The following is a 12,974-nucleotide window of genomic DNA, read 5'->3' as shown; positions in this document are numbered from 1 at the left end:
TGAGGGGTAAATTTAACCAGTTGAAGACCTCTACACTGAAAACTAAGATATTGATGAAAGAAACTGAAGAAAACACAACTGGAAAGATATTTCGTGCTCATGGACTGGAGGAAATAATATTGTTAAAGTGTCCATTACCCAAAACCATCACAGATTCAATAAAATCCCTATCGAAATGCAATGGCATTTTTCACAGAGAACAGTCTTAAAATTTGTATGCAACAATAACCTAAAATAGTCAAAGCAATCTTGAGAAAGATGAACAGGCTGGACACATCACAGTTTCTGATTTTACACTATATTAGAAAGCTATGGTCATCAAAACAGTATGGTATTAGCATAAAAACAAATGCATAGGTCAATGGAACAGAATAAGAAAGCCCAGAAATAAACCCATGCCTATACAGTCAATTGATTTACAATAAAGGAGCTAAGAATACACACTGGAGAAAGGACAGTCTCTTCAGTAAGTGATGTTGGGAAAAACTGGACAGTCACATGCAACAGAATGACACTGGACCACTAATACCACATACAAAATTAATTCAAAGTGGATTAAAGACTCATACATAAGACCCGCAACCATAAAACTCCTTGACATAGTTTTTGGCGATGATTTTTTGTATTTGAAGCCAAAAGTGGGCTCCGGCCAGTTGGTTCACTGGTAGAGCGTTGGCCTGGCATGTAGATGTCCCGGGTTCGATTCCCTGTGCCCATCTGCTTTGCCACCTCTCCCCCTCTTGCTTTTCTTCCCCCCCCCCACCCCCCTCACCCCCGCAGCCATGGCTCAATTGGAGCCAGTGGGCCCCGGGCACTGAGAATGGCTCCATGGCCTCTGCCTCATGAGCTAAGGAAAGCTCGGTTGGAGCGATGGAGCAATGGCCCCAAATAGGCAGAGCGTCAATCCCTAGCGGGCTTGCTGGGTGGATTCTGGTCGAGGCGCATGTGGGAGTCTGTCTCTGCCTCCCTTCCTCTCACTGAATTAAAAAAGAAAAAATAACAAACCCAAAAGCAAGGGCAACAAAGCAAAAATAAACAAGCAAAGGATACTAGTGGTAGGATCAGAATAGGCCTCCCCAAAATGTGTCTCTGTCACATGAATTATTTTGAACTGAAGACAATCAAAACTCTGCAGGCCCAAGAGAAACTTTTACTTCTCCCTTAAAGAATTTAATTAGGGGCCTTGCGCATAAGAGTTTTCACCAGAGATAACTTTTCTTGGGGGTCTTTCTATATGCCAGGGAAAACATCCAATTACTGAACATCTGTTTTTATCATCCTGCAAATGACCTTCTTCCCCTCTGGAGCCCAAAGACACCTGAACTCAGAGTGCACAGATCTCCAGTGTACCTTGTCTTTGAACACCTCATGTATGCGGCATCTCTGACTCTCTCATGTATGTTGGCTTCCCATGCATAGGTATGTAATTAAGTTCAGTTATTTTCTCTTGTTAATCTGTCTCATGATTTAATTTTTAGAGTAGCAGAAAGAACCTAGGAGCAGAGGAAATTTTCTTCCCACACAAAACCATCAACAGAAATGAAAAGGCAGCATACCGAATGGGAGAAAATATTTGCAACTCATGTATCAGATAAGGAGTTAATATGCAAAACATATAAAGAATTCATAAAACTCAATGGCAAGAGAAAAAATGATTTAAAAATAGGCATAGGATCTGAATAGACATTTTTGAAAAAAGACATAGATTTCCAACATGTACATTAAAAAGTACTCAAACATCACTAATCACAAGAGAAGTACAGATCAAAACCACAATGAGATACCACTTCACAGCTGTCAGAATAGCTATTAACAAAAAGAAAAAAGCAAGTGTTGCCAAGGTTGTGGAGTAAAAGGGAATGCTGGGCACTATTGGTGGGGATGTAAATTAGTGCAGCCATCACAGGAAACAGGATAGAGGTGCCTCAAAAATTGAAAACAGAACTACCATATGATCAAGCAATTCTACATCTGGGTATTTATGTGAAAAAAAATGAAAACAGTAACTAAAAAATGATATATGCCCCAACCCATCTTTATAGCAGTGTTATTTATAATAGCCAAGGTATAGAAAAGCCTGTCCATCAGTGGATAAATGGATAAGGAAAATCTCTCTCTCTCTCTCTCTCACACACACACACAGAGGAATATTATTTATCCATAAGAAAAATCTTGCCATTTGTGACATAGATAAGATTACGCTTAAGTAAAATAAGTCAGGCAGAGAAAGATAACCCTAGCTCACTTGGATGTGGAATCTTGAAACTGAGCTCATAGACACAAAGAACAGATTGATAGCTGCCAGAGGTGAGAGGGGGCAAAATGGGTATCTCTCTGTATGCTACTGCACTAGTAGGCTGGTTCAGTAATAAGTATGGGAGGCTGGAGCATCGACCGAGAGCACAGAGGCTGTCAGTTCGATTCCCCTGTCAGGGCACATACAGGAGCAGATGGATGTTCCTGTCTCTCTCCCTCTCCCTGCCTCTCTCAGGGAAAAAATAAAATAAAATAAAACAAATAAATAAATACAGGAGCCCTTTTGTTTTAATACACAACAATAAATAATAAGTAAATAAAATGGGGGGGGGGTGGCAGGTATAGGTCATTAATCACCCTGAAACATTACAGTCCCAAGAGCATCAATGAATTACAGTTATGAATGAAATGATCCCCAAGCATTTTTAAAAGGCCAAATGCAAATTATTTTGGAAATACCCAACAAACAATGCTAAGAAAGCTTAAGTTTTGCTGTTCCTGATTTCCCAAAGCAACAACTGAAAAATATTTGTTTACTAGAAAAAAACTTTGAAACTATACGGACCTTACCTCGTAATACTCCCCAGACTTTGTTGGCCTTTAGGTAAGCCACTGGTGCTTTCACAAACAAAGTATCTGTATTGGAAAAAAATGGCTTGTTAATCCCTCAGTGACACACAATAAGTTTCCTAAACATATAATTGGTATTTCTGTGCCATTCCTTTCTCCTGAGATCCAGACCTGTTTCTCCAGCTGCCGCTGGTCATCTTCACTTGGATGTGTCATGGATTCCTTTAACTCCACAGGCCCAGCACTGAACTCTTCCCCTGTGCTGCGCCACACACTTCACCTCACTGTCTCCTCTGCCCTTCATCTCTGAGTCGTAGCACCGCCCTTTAGAAGGCTGGAACTTGAGTGTCATCACCATGATTCCTCATTTTTCCCTCCAGAAGAGTTATTATAGCCAACTGCCCCTCAACAGAATAGTGTCATAGTTAAGCTGAGATGTTAAGTCAAAAGTACTAGCATTTCTCAATACCCATACTTCCTTGGCAAAGCCTCTGGTATCACTCAAATCTTCCACTCTGTTAAGGAGGCCAGAGAGTTACCTTTACTCTTTCCCTTGTTTTGTGTTTCTCTACTGCCCTGCACCCACCTTTTCCAAATGACAACCTAAATACGCCTTAAGACTCACTTCCTAACTCACTTTAGCTTATTTTGCTATTCAGCTTTGTCCCACTCAATAAAAAGTCCACAGCCATCTAGGGGCTTCAGTTGGCTGCTACTGAGCAAAAAGGGGCTAGATCTTACAAACCTTGAAATCATACTCTGCCTAATGTAGCCCCAATAGTCATTTTAGTCTTTTACAGTTTGGGGTGGAGTCAACCACAGATAAAGCAAAGCACCAAACAGCATTCAGAGAGACTGACAGCTAAAGGGTGACCAATGCAGACTTGCCCAAGTAAAGATACTCAAAGGCAGCAGGTTAATGATTTAATATTGTATCTGGGCTGCATCATCACCCTCCACCTCCACCACTGCCACCGCCCAGACTGTCACAAGACAGTTGGCCACAGGTAAGGAAAGAGTTCTGTCAATAGCCAATAATCATGTGACCCTCTTATGTGACAGTCTTCTAACAAGGTAGCCTTTTCCATCAGAAGACCAAGTGATGAGTCGGCCAAAGTCCAGGCTAAGAATGGTATTGCTATTTTGACTACAATCTAATCACAGTTCCTCTCCATCTATATCAAATCTTAACTACCTAGAACTCACAGTTCCATTGGTCACTGTTTAAAAAACATTTTTGCCATGTTACAGTTTTGAGATCTTCGAGACAAAGCACAGAGTCATGTAAAAACATTCACATGTTGCATGTCCTTGATGCCAATTATTTTCCAATAAACGGAGGCTGGGCTGGTATTAAAAAGTATTCTGATTCAACTCAGTGCAAAAATCACAAATATAAAGAAGTTAGGAGGAGATTTTGTTTTATAAATAAATGAACACATAAGCAATAAAATTTCAATTTTTATTTCAAAACCAAATTACTAATGTTAGCAATGACTGCCTCCCTCATTTGAAACGGGAGTGGCATCTTTGACTTCTCAGTTATCCTTTTCTGTATTTCTGCACCACACTTCTGTTTTAAGGGTATACATACAAATTATATCAACATATTCTCCTCTAAAAACTATGAATTACTATAGATCTCTTTTGCGATGCCCTCTCAACTCCCTCTACTGTCTTAGGAGGAAACATGATCAAGCTTTTCCTAGGCATATTGTTACACATATGTATAACAAGAAAATAGAGTATTGCTTTATGTGTGTTCCTGTTGATACATAAACACACACAAGCAAATTGCATCGAATATCCTTTTTGTGTGTGTGACAGAGGCCGAGAGAGAGGGACAGATAGGGACAGGCAGGCAGGGAGAGATGAGTAGCATCAATTCTTCATTGCGGCTCCTTATATGTTCATTGATTGCTTTCTCATATGTGCCTTGACCAAGGGGCTACAGCAGAGCAGAATGACCCCTTGCTTAAGCCAGTGACCTTTGGGCTCAAGCCAGCAACCATGGAGTCATGTCTGTGATCCCACGCTCAAGCCAGTGACCACACGCTCAAGCTGCTAAGCCTGTGCTCAAGCCATATGAGCCCGCGCTCAAGCTGGCAACCTCGGGGTTTTGAACCTGGGCCCTCTGTGTCCCAGTCCAATGCTCTAGCCATTGTGCCACCCCCTGGTTAGCCATGGAGTATCCTCAATATATGTAATTATTTTGCTACAGTAGAAACTGTTCAGCTTTTGGTTCTGAGGGCGTGCAATTTTTATTAGTAGATAATGCTGTAACATTTTTCACTTCCTCTTGACATTTCCTCACACTGGAACAGCCGCTGATATCTTGTTATTTCCATCTGTGTGTGTTACTTTTATCATCATCATCATAAACTCATTTAAAATTTAAAACTAGTTTATCCTTCCATGAGAAAATTTCATAATCAGTTTGTCTCAAGGAACTCTTTTTCAAAATAAAAAGGGTTTGCAAAAGTGAGTGGAAAATAAGCTGTAATTCTCCAGTCTCTTTTCTGGAATGTGCAGTACATCATTATATTGCCAGCAGTCAGCAAAGATTCCTTGATAATTTACTGACCATTTCTATCTTCATTCAGTCTGTAAAACCTAACTCATATAGTACCTGAATGCTGACTGTCAAATAAAATCACATGGTTAATGTTAGCTAATTATCCTGTTTCTCTTCCAAGAATAGCTAAAGCAAGGAGAGAAATTTTTCAAAGAGCTGTGTTATTGAGAAGTCTTATCTATACCATGAGGATGAAGAGATGTACTTAACTGTCTGTGGGGCAGTCTAAGGACAAAGGAATCACTCTTTTCTCTTAAGATATACACTATCCTTTCTATTTTTATACCCAGCTCACCAGTTCTCTGCACGAATCTCTGTCACCCATGTCCTTCTATTGCTCCTCTTTGATTCCTTGGTACAATTCCACATTATCCCCAGTCAGTATACCCTAAGGAAAAGGCCTGCCCAAATGTTTATTCCCTCCAAAACAATTTGGGAAAAGCCTTAGAGGGTATTAGTGAGCAAATGAAATAGTCTTCCCCCCACCCCAACAGTTCTGCATTATCTTTGTGTCAAATTAGATTATAAATAGAGATCATAGACATAAGCAAAGATCTGTCTTCAAAATAAAAGGTAAAAAGATCACCTTGATTTAAAAAATAAGGGATTAGCTAAATTAGTTATGGCACATCCACATGGTGATGGACCATTACTCAGCCATTAAAAATGATGTCTGTTTCACTAAATAGAAAAATAGTGAAATACATGTTTATACTGTATTATATCAAAGCAACATACAAAACCACATGTACAAAATTAACCCAGCTCCATGTCATTGTTTATCATGTTTATATTTATGTAAAATATTTAAACTTATTACTCTTTTAAAAGATCTGAAAGAACAGTGGTTTACTGAGTGCTGGAGTTATGAGTAATTTACTTCCTCCTCTTCACTCACTGTACTTTTATCATCAGACTTTAATAGTAATTTTAAAAATAGGAATTATAAACTCACTAGCCAAGAGATCATGGCATGGAGACTGCTTTTGGCACTTAAGTCTGTAACAGCCTTAAATCTGATACATTCACTGTACACAGGTACTCACAGGACTCATCTGAAGAGATATTGGGGAAAGTGTCACACTCTGAGTCAAGGACAACAGAGACGATAAGTTGCTGTAAGTCCGTTTCAGCATGAAACTTAGCAGGGCGATGCTGCCGCTTGTGGAAACCAAAAATATAGCCATAATATCTGTGTGAGAAATAAATTCAAATTTTAAATTATTGTAGCCACGTTTTAAATACATATGTGGTAGCAGACATTGTTGTTGACCCCTCAAAACCATGCTACCCCATATGAGTCCAAGTAGAGGCTCTCGCCCCACACTGCACATTAGAATCACCTAGAGAGCTTTTTGAAAATACTAATGTCCAGACCTACAGAATCTGAATCCTGGAGAGTAAATGGAGGCATAGGAATTTTAAAAGTTCTTACATACTCCCAGGTGACTCATATGAAGTCCTTAATGAGAACCACTAATCAAACCAGTGATGGTAATCCAGTCACTCTGGAGTGTACAAGCCAATTCTGACCAGTGATGAGGTGGGTGTAGCAGGAAGTTTCTTCTCCTAAGTGAGCCACAGAAGAAAACTCTGTATGTGATACCTCGACCAGTCGCATGCACACTGAAGATGGCACAGCAGAGATGGAAAGAATGTGGATTTCCTGATCCTGCTGGGCCATAATAGTCAACTAGCCCTGAAATCTTCCCTGCTTTTGGACTTTCTGATGTGTGAGATCATAGGTTTTCTTACTGATAAGCCAGATTGAGTCAGGGTTCCTGTTACCTTCCAACAAAAGTATCCTAGCTGATACATAAACCTCCAAGAAATGTTATCAGACCACAAGATTCTCATTAGGGCTTTGAAATTTACCTTCTGCTGTCATCCAGGTATCAGAGAAAGAGGACATTAAATAAACATTTGAATATGCTAAAAGATAAAACATCGGATAGGCTTCAGAGCAGTTATTTAAATAATATTTTATAGATGTTGGTGGGTCAGAAGGCTGTATATGCTACTTAATAATAAGGACACCCTGTGTTTTTCCAGAGAAAGAAGGGGAGGCAGGAAAGTTCACGGCACTCGGAAGTGCAGGGAAGGTGGCCAGTGAGAGCAGAACAGAGGACAGTGCTGTGGGCCCTTTTCAGAGAAAAACCTTGACAGATTCAAAAGGAAACTAAGATCACTGAACTCGATCCTTAAAAATGGTTCAGATGGTTATTTTATGTGTATTTTATTACAATTAAAAAAAATTTTAATGGTAAAGCTGCCAGCAGCTTTTAGATCTGAGTTGGTGTTAGACTGTCCCAAATAAGGAAACTTTTGGCTCTGAATATTAAAATTCTAACAGCAAACTCAGAGGGTTGTGGAGTGGAGTCCAAGGTACAGGCAGACCTCATTCTACTGTGCCTCACAGATGTGTGTTTTACAAACTGAAGAGAAGACCCTCCACCAGCATAAAGATTATGACTCACTTTATTTATTATTTAAAAAATTTTTTAGCCCTGGCCGGTTGGCTCAGCGGTAGAGTGTCGGCCTGGCGTGCGGGGGACCTGGGTTCGATTCCCGGCCAGGGCACATAGGAGAAGCGCCCATTTGCTTCTCCACCCCCCCCCCTTCCTCTCTGTCTCTCTCTTCCCCTCCTGCAGCCAAGGCTCCATTGGAGCAAAGATGGCCCGGGTGCTGGGGATGGCTCCTTGGCCTCTGCCCCAGGTGCTAGAGTGGTTCTGGTTGCAGCAGAGCAATGCCCCGGAGGGGCAGAGCATTGCCCCCTGGTGGGCATGCCGGGTGGATCCCGGTCGGGCGCATGTGGGAGTCTGTCTGTCTCTCCCCGTTTCCAGCTTCAGAAAAATACAACAACAAAAAAATTTTATTTTATTTTATTTATTCATTTTTAGAGAGGAGAGAGAGAGGGAGAGAGAGAGAAGAAGAGAGAAGAGAGAGAGACAGAGAGAGAGAAGGGGGGAGGAGCTGGAAGCATCAATTCCCATATGTGCCCCGACCAGGCAAGCCCAGGGTTTCGAACTGGCAACCTCAGCATTTCCAGGTCAATGCTTTATCCACTGCGGCACCACAGGTCAGGCATGACTCACTTTATTATGAGGCTTGCTCTATTTCTGTGCTGGCACTGAACCTTCGATGTCACTGAGGTTTGCCTTTATGTGGGTTTATTTAGCCTTTCAGGAACCGAGAGAGTGAAACTATTCATTTAAAAAATGACTAGCATGCTATGGACTTTGTTCTAGAAGCTGAGGAAGCATGCCCCAAACAACTCTGACTGCAAAATGCCTACTGTTTCAAAGCAGAATTTGTGATAGAAGTTGGGCTCTTCAGAGACAGGATTTGGAACAATCTGGGGCCTCGCCTGTGCGTGTTCCCAACTGCCTGAAGCTTGGAACGTCTCCATGGCTTCTCAGTCTTTCCAACCCCATCATGCTTTTACTGGGAAATAGACACTGCCCCTCCTGAGTTCCTAGAATGCTCACCTGAATGCTTTCAAGTCTTAGCCACAAGGGATGTTTTAAAACCTGCTTCCTAACAATGCCGGGTATAATTAATAGTTACTGCACACCCTGGGCAAGAATTAGTTAGGCAAATTCCAGATAATTGCCTGCACTGCCTTGGAATGCCAAGCCTTGTTTTTAAACTGTCTCACAGACTGATTCAAGTCCTGGTTATCTAACCATTGTTAATTTATGTCACCCATGCTTTATTACCAAGTTCTTGTTTTACTAGTGATGTGCTACAGAAGGAAAATTTATTTTTATATATTTTTTTAGATTTTATTTATTCATTTTAGAGAGAGGGGAGAGGGAGGGAGAGCAGGAAGCATCAACTCCCATATGTGCCTTGACCAGGGAAGCCCAGGGTTTTGAACTGGCAACCTCAGCATTCCAGGTCAATGCTTTACCCACTGCGCCACCACAGGCCAGGTGGAAAATTCAGTTTTAAAAACTGAACTTGACCTGTGGTGGCACAGTGGATAAAGTGTTGACCTGGAACACTGAGATTGCCAGTTCAAAACCCTGGGCTTCCCTGGTCAAGGACATATGGGAGTTGATGCTTCCTGCTCCTCCCCCCTCCCCTTTCTCTCGCTCACCTCTCTAAAATGAATTAAAAAAAAAACCCAAAAAACAACTCAGTCCTAAAGCAAATATGATGTGTTTGTTTTTAAAGGTACTTTTTCCTTCTTAATATCCCAAGCCAACCACCTTATTTTTTACTTCTTCACCTGAGCACTAGCCATTCTGACCTATCAGTAGGCTCAATACCAAAGGCTCCTTAGGGTATGCGTCTAAAACGAGGGTAACAGCCCTGGCTGGTTCACTCAGTGGATAGAGCATTGGCCTAACATGCGGACGTCCTGGGTTCCGTCAGGGCACACAGGAGAAGCAACCATCACTTCCTTCCTCTTCGTCTCACCCTTCTCTCCTCCCCTCTCGCAGCCAGTGCCTCAGTTGGTTCAAGTGTTGGCCCTAGATGGGGGCTGCCAGGTAGATCCCGGTTGGGGCACATGTGGGGATCTGCCTCTGTATCTCCCCTCCTCTCACTTAAGAAGTAAATAAAATAAGATGAGGTTAACAATATCCATTTAGTTGTACAAAACTGAAGGAGAGAACCAGCCACTTCTGGCCTGAGCTCCAGACCTATCTGGGGCCAGCAGGTGTTACTGACACCCACCAGCTGTTTGGTATCCTGCAGGTACAATTAAGCTACAATACCCACCCCATACAAACAGGACCAACGCACAGTCTTTCAGGGCACTAACTCACCTTCAGGGCACTGCTGCCCACACAACTCTCACAGGGAACAAACAGCATGCAGCATGTTGAACTACCTCCCTAAGTGTAACGTGCCTGTGTGTGGTTAGCAAAGCTAGGCTGTGGGCTGCCTCCCCATTATACAATTCACTCTGCCTGTGAGCCTGAGACTGGTGCTGGGAAACAAAGTCAGGTACTGCAGTACACTGACCACATCATAGGAATTAGATGAAAACATTGAATATTGTTCACATGAAACAGATTTTGGAAGGGAAGGGAGTTTTAGGCAGTGTGCTGCACCCTAAGGACTTTCTGCCATCTGAATTGATGTAGATTTTGGGGGTGGTTGGTGAGATGGCCTATAAATGACAACTCTGGGGACTGCCTGGTTTTAAGCACTCATTTTCCTCCTAGAACTCCCTTCAAATAAGCTGCCTTTTCCTTCCCTCCCTTCCTCCCCTCTATCCACCAAATTCTCCCCTCCGAGGCGAACATGGCCACAGATTCTGAGCAGCCTACTCCCACTGAGTATCCCACACGCACGCCAGGGTTCTGAGTGCCTAGGTTGTCACTGAGGAGGTGGGAGGGGGAAGGGAAGAGCTTGGGTGTCGTTCCGTGTTTCGAGCCAGCTCTGCCATCTTCTACTTTGGTCAAGTCGCTAATCGGCTCGGAGACCTTCCTCGTCTCTAGACTGGGGATAAGAGCGCCGGCTGGCTGGGGGGCTGTGCAGGTGCTAAGGGGCGCTCAGGGCCTCCCCTCGCCCCGGCGCCCGCACAGCGTCCCAGCGTCGCCCGCTCCGAGGTGCCCGGGTCTCCTTCCCGTTCGGCCACGGGGCAGGAGCACTCACCGCCGAAAGGCCTCCTGCAGGAGCGTGCAGGAGGGGCCAGCCTTGGAAGAGGGGTCGTGGGTGATGTAGAAGTTCTCGGGGGAGAGGTGCAGCAAGCGCGAGGTCGTCTGCACCGACAGCGGCAAGGGCCACAGCACCGTGCCCTGCGCGGCGGGGGCGCGGGGAACCTGCTCCGACAGCCCCGCCAGCGCCGCCAGCAGCCCCAGCAGCCTCGGAAGCCCCAGCCCGCGCCGCTCCATGCCCCTCGCTCTCAGGCTCGGACCAGTTCTTCGGGAACAGCACCTGACTGCCGGGCTCAGCCCGGAGGAGGAAGCGCGGGGCCGATTAGTCACCCAGTCAGCTGACCGCACGCCCCGCCCAGACACCGCCCCAGGGGGGTGGGGCCCGAGACCGCCGCGCCCACTGTCCCAGAGCCCGGCCCACGCCGGCTCGCGGCGGCCTGCGGTCGCTTCCTCTCTGCTCGCGGGGGCCAGAGTGAGCTGCAGAGCTCCAGCAACCGGGCACCCTGTCCACCTACCGCAAACACCAGGTCACTGAGGTGGTGATTTGTTTTATTCCTAAATCTGGGCTCTCCTATAACGGCAATTCAGCTTTAATTAATAAAGCCTCGTATCAGAACTCCCCAGGGCACAGCTTTGAGCTTGTGGGAAGTTGAAAATTATGCAGAAGATCCTCCATGAGAGAGTATCTTGGGGGGGAGGGAGGGACTTTTTAAAACTTCAAAAGGACACCGTGGACCAAGTTAATAGGCTGATGATACAAAGAGGGAATGTATTGGTAATGAGGCATTAATATTGGCAGTATAATTTTTTTTTAAGTTTATGAACATGACTTGCAAAATGGAATGAAAATGTGTCAAAGATGTATTCAACTCATTCAATAATAATTAAGCAATTATTATAATAAGTCTGGTTTAAAGGCAATTTAATAAAGCAATGTTTGGGCCTGACCTGTGGTGGCGCAGTGGATAAAGCCTCGACCTGGAACGCTGAGATCGCTGGTTCCAAACCCTGTACTTATCTAGTCAAGACACATATGGGAGTTGATGCTTCCTGCTCGTGCCCCCCATTCTCTCTCCTCTCTAAAATGAATAAATTTTTAAAAATAATAAATTAATAAAAAAATAAAGCAATGTTAGAATAAGATGATTAAATAGTTTAAAAATTTGTGGAAGTTTTAGAGTGATAGCCCTGTGTGTCAAACCTGGGCACACCCATCCCCACTCCAGAAAAAAGATACTATGTTTATAATGAATTCCAAAAAGCAACTTAAATATTTATTTGTAACAGGTGTCTATATAAATATTTAGTAAAGTAACAGATCTGGAGATAATGTAACAGATCTAGAAGCAAGCAGAAACAGTGTAATTGGATCCAGTGTGGCAGGGATTCAAAAGTTCTCTCTCCCTCTTTCTCTTCCCCCCTTTCCCTTCGCCCTTCCTTTCTCCTCTTCTCCTCTCCTCCCTTTATATCTCTGTTTCAACTCAGGTTTTTGTATTGGCAGCATTCTCCAATGGGCTCTTTCTTCATTACGATACCTTGGGTATCAAGTACAGCCCCTCAAGAAAGTTTATGTCCCCCACTTATCCTACTGGTCCTGGTGAAGGATCCCAGTTGACAAACTTGATTGCACACCCACTCCTAAGGCAGAGCTAATGAAGTCATATGACCAACATAGAGAGCCCAGCTTTCCCAAAAGGAGAAGAGGTATTTTGTTTCCCAAGAAAGAGAAAGGGATATTAGGCCAAAACTGCAAATCTATAGTTAGCATTCTGCAAATGTTGATAAGAAACAAGAAAAGACTTCAAAGAAACTTTGTGGGACATGTTTAAAGTTCTATAAAAGCAAGCCTCAGTGTCACACTATTCATCCCTCTTCATATAATTAACATAAATTTTACTTGCAGTAGCCTTCTTTACTGCCACTTTTTACTGTTTATTAAAGATTAACAAAGTATATTGTCT

At 43.4% G+C, this 12,974-nt stretch overlaps 2 protein-coding genes across 4 annotated transcripts in view; one reads left to right on the top strand and one right to left on the bottom strand.

Annotated features, from left to right (window-relative positions):
- The window catches only part of HEXB (hexosaminidase subunit beta), a 30,721-nt gene extending 19,375 nt beyond the window's left edge, over positions 1–11,346 (bottom strand). Inside the window, exons 1-3 of the mRNA XM_066377354.1 lie at positions 11,012–11,346; positions 6,448–6,593; positions 2,827–2,892 (exon numbers count right to left, since the gene is read on the bottom strand). Of these exons, the coding sequence (XP_066233451.1) occupies positions 2,827–2,892; positions 6,448–6,593; positions 11,012–11,250 (451 nt within the window). The 5' untranslated portion in view covers positions 11,251–11,346. The remainder of the gene's footprint in view (positions 1–2,826; positions 2,893–6,447; positions 6,594–11,011) is intronic.
- Positions 1–12,974, top strand: part of GFM2 (GTP dependent ribosome recycling factor mitochondrial 2) — a 106,355-nt gene that overhangs the window by 86,735 nt on the left and 6,646 nt on the right. For 2 of the 3 annotated variants that reach the window (XR_010750319.1, XM_066377299.1), the window contains one exon: positions 8,650–9,102. The exons of the other annotated variant lie outside the window; for it this stretch is intronic. Coding sequence is in view for 1 of the 2 variants with exons in the window: in XM_066377299.1 (XP_066233396.1) it covers positions 8,650–8,718 (69 nt within the window). In the remaining variant the exon portion in view is untranslated. Of the gene's footprint in view, positions 1–8,649; positions 9,103–12,974 lie in introns of those variants that run through there. 3 annotated transcript variants of the gene reach the window in all.

This window comes from Saccopteryx leptura, chromosome 1 (genome assembly GCF_036850995.1).
Source record: "Saccopteryx leptura isolate mSacLep1 chromosome 1, mSacLep1_pri_phased_curated, whole genome shotgun sequence".
Lineage (NCBI taxonomy): Eukaryota > Metazoa > Chordata > Mammalia > Chiroptera > Emballonuridae > Saccopteryx > Saccopteryx leptura.
This window is presented reverse-complemented; position numbering and strand designations above follow the sequence as displayed.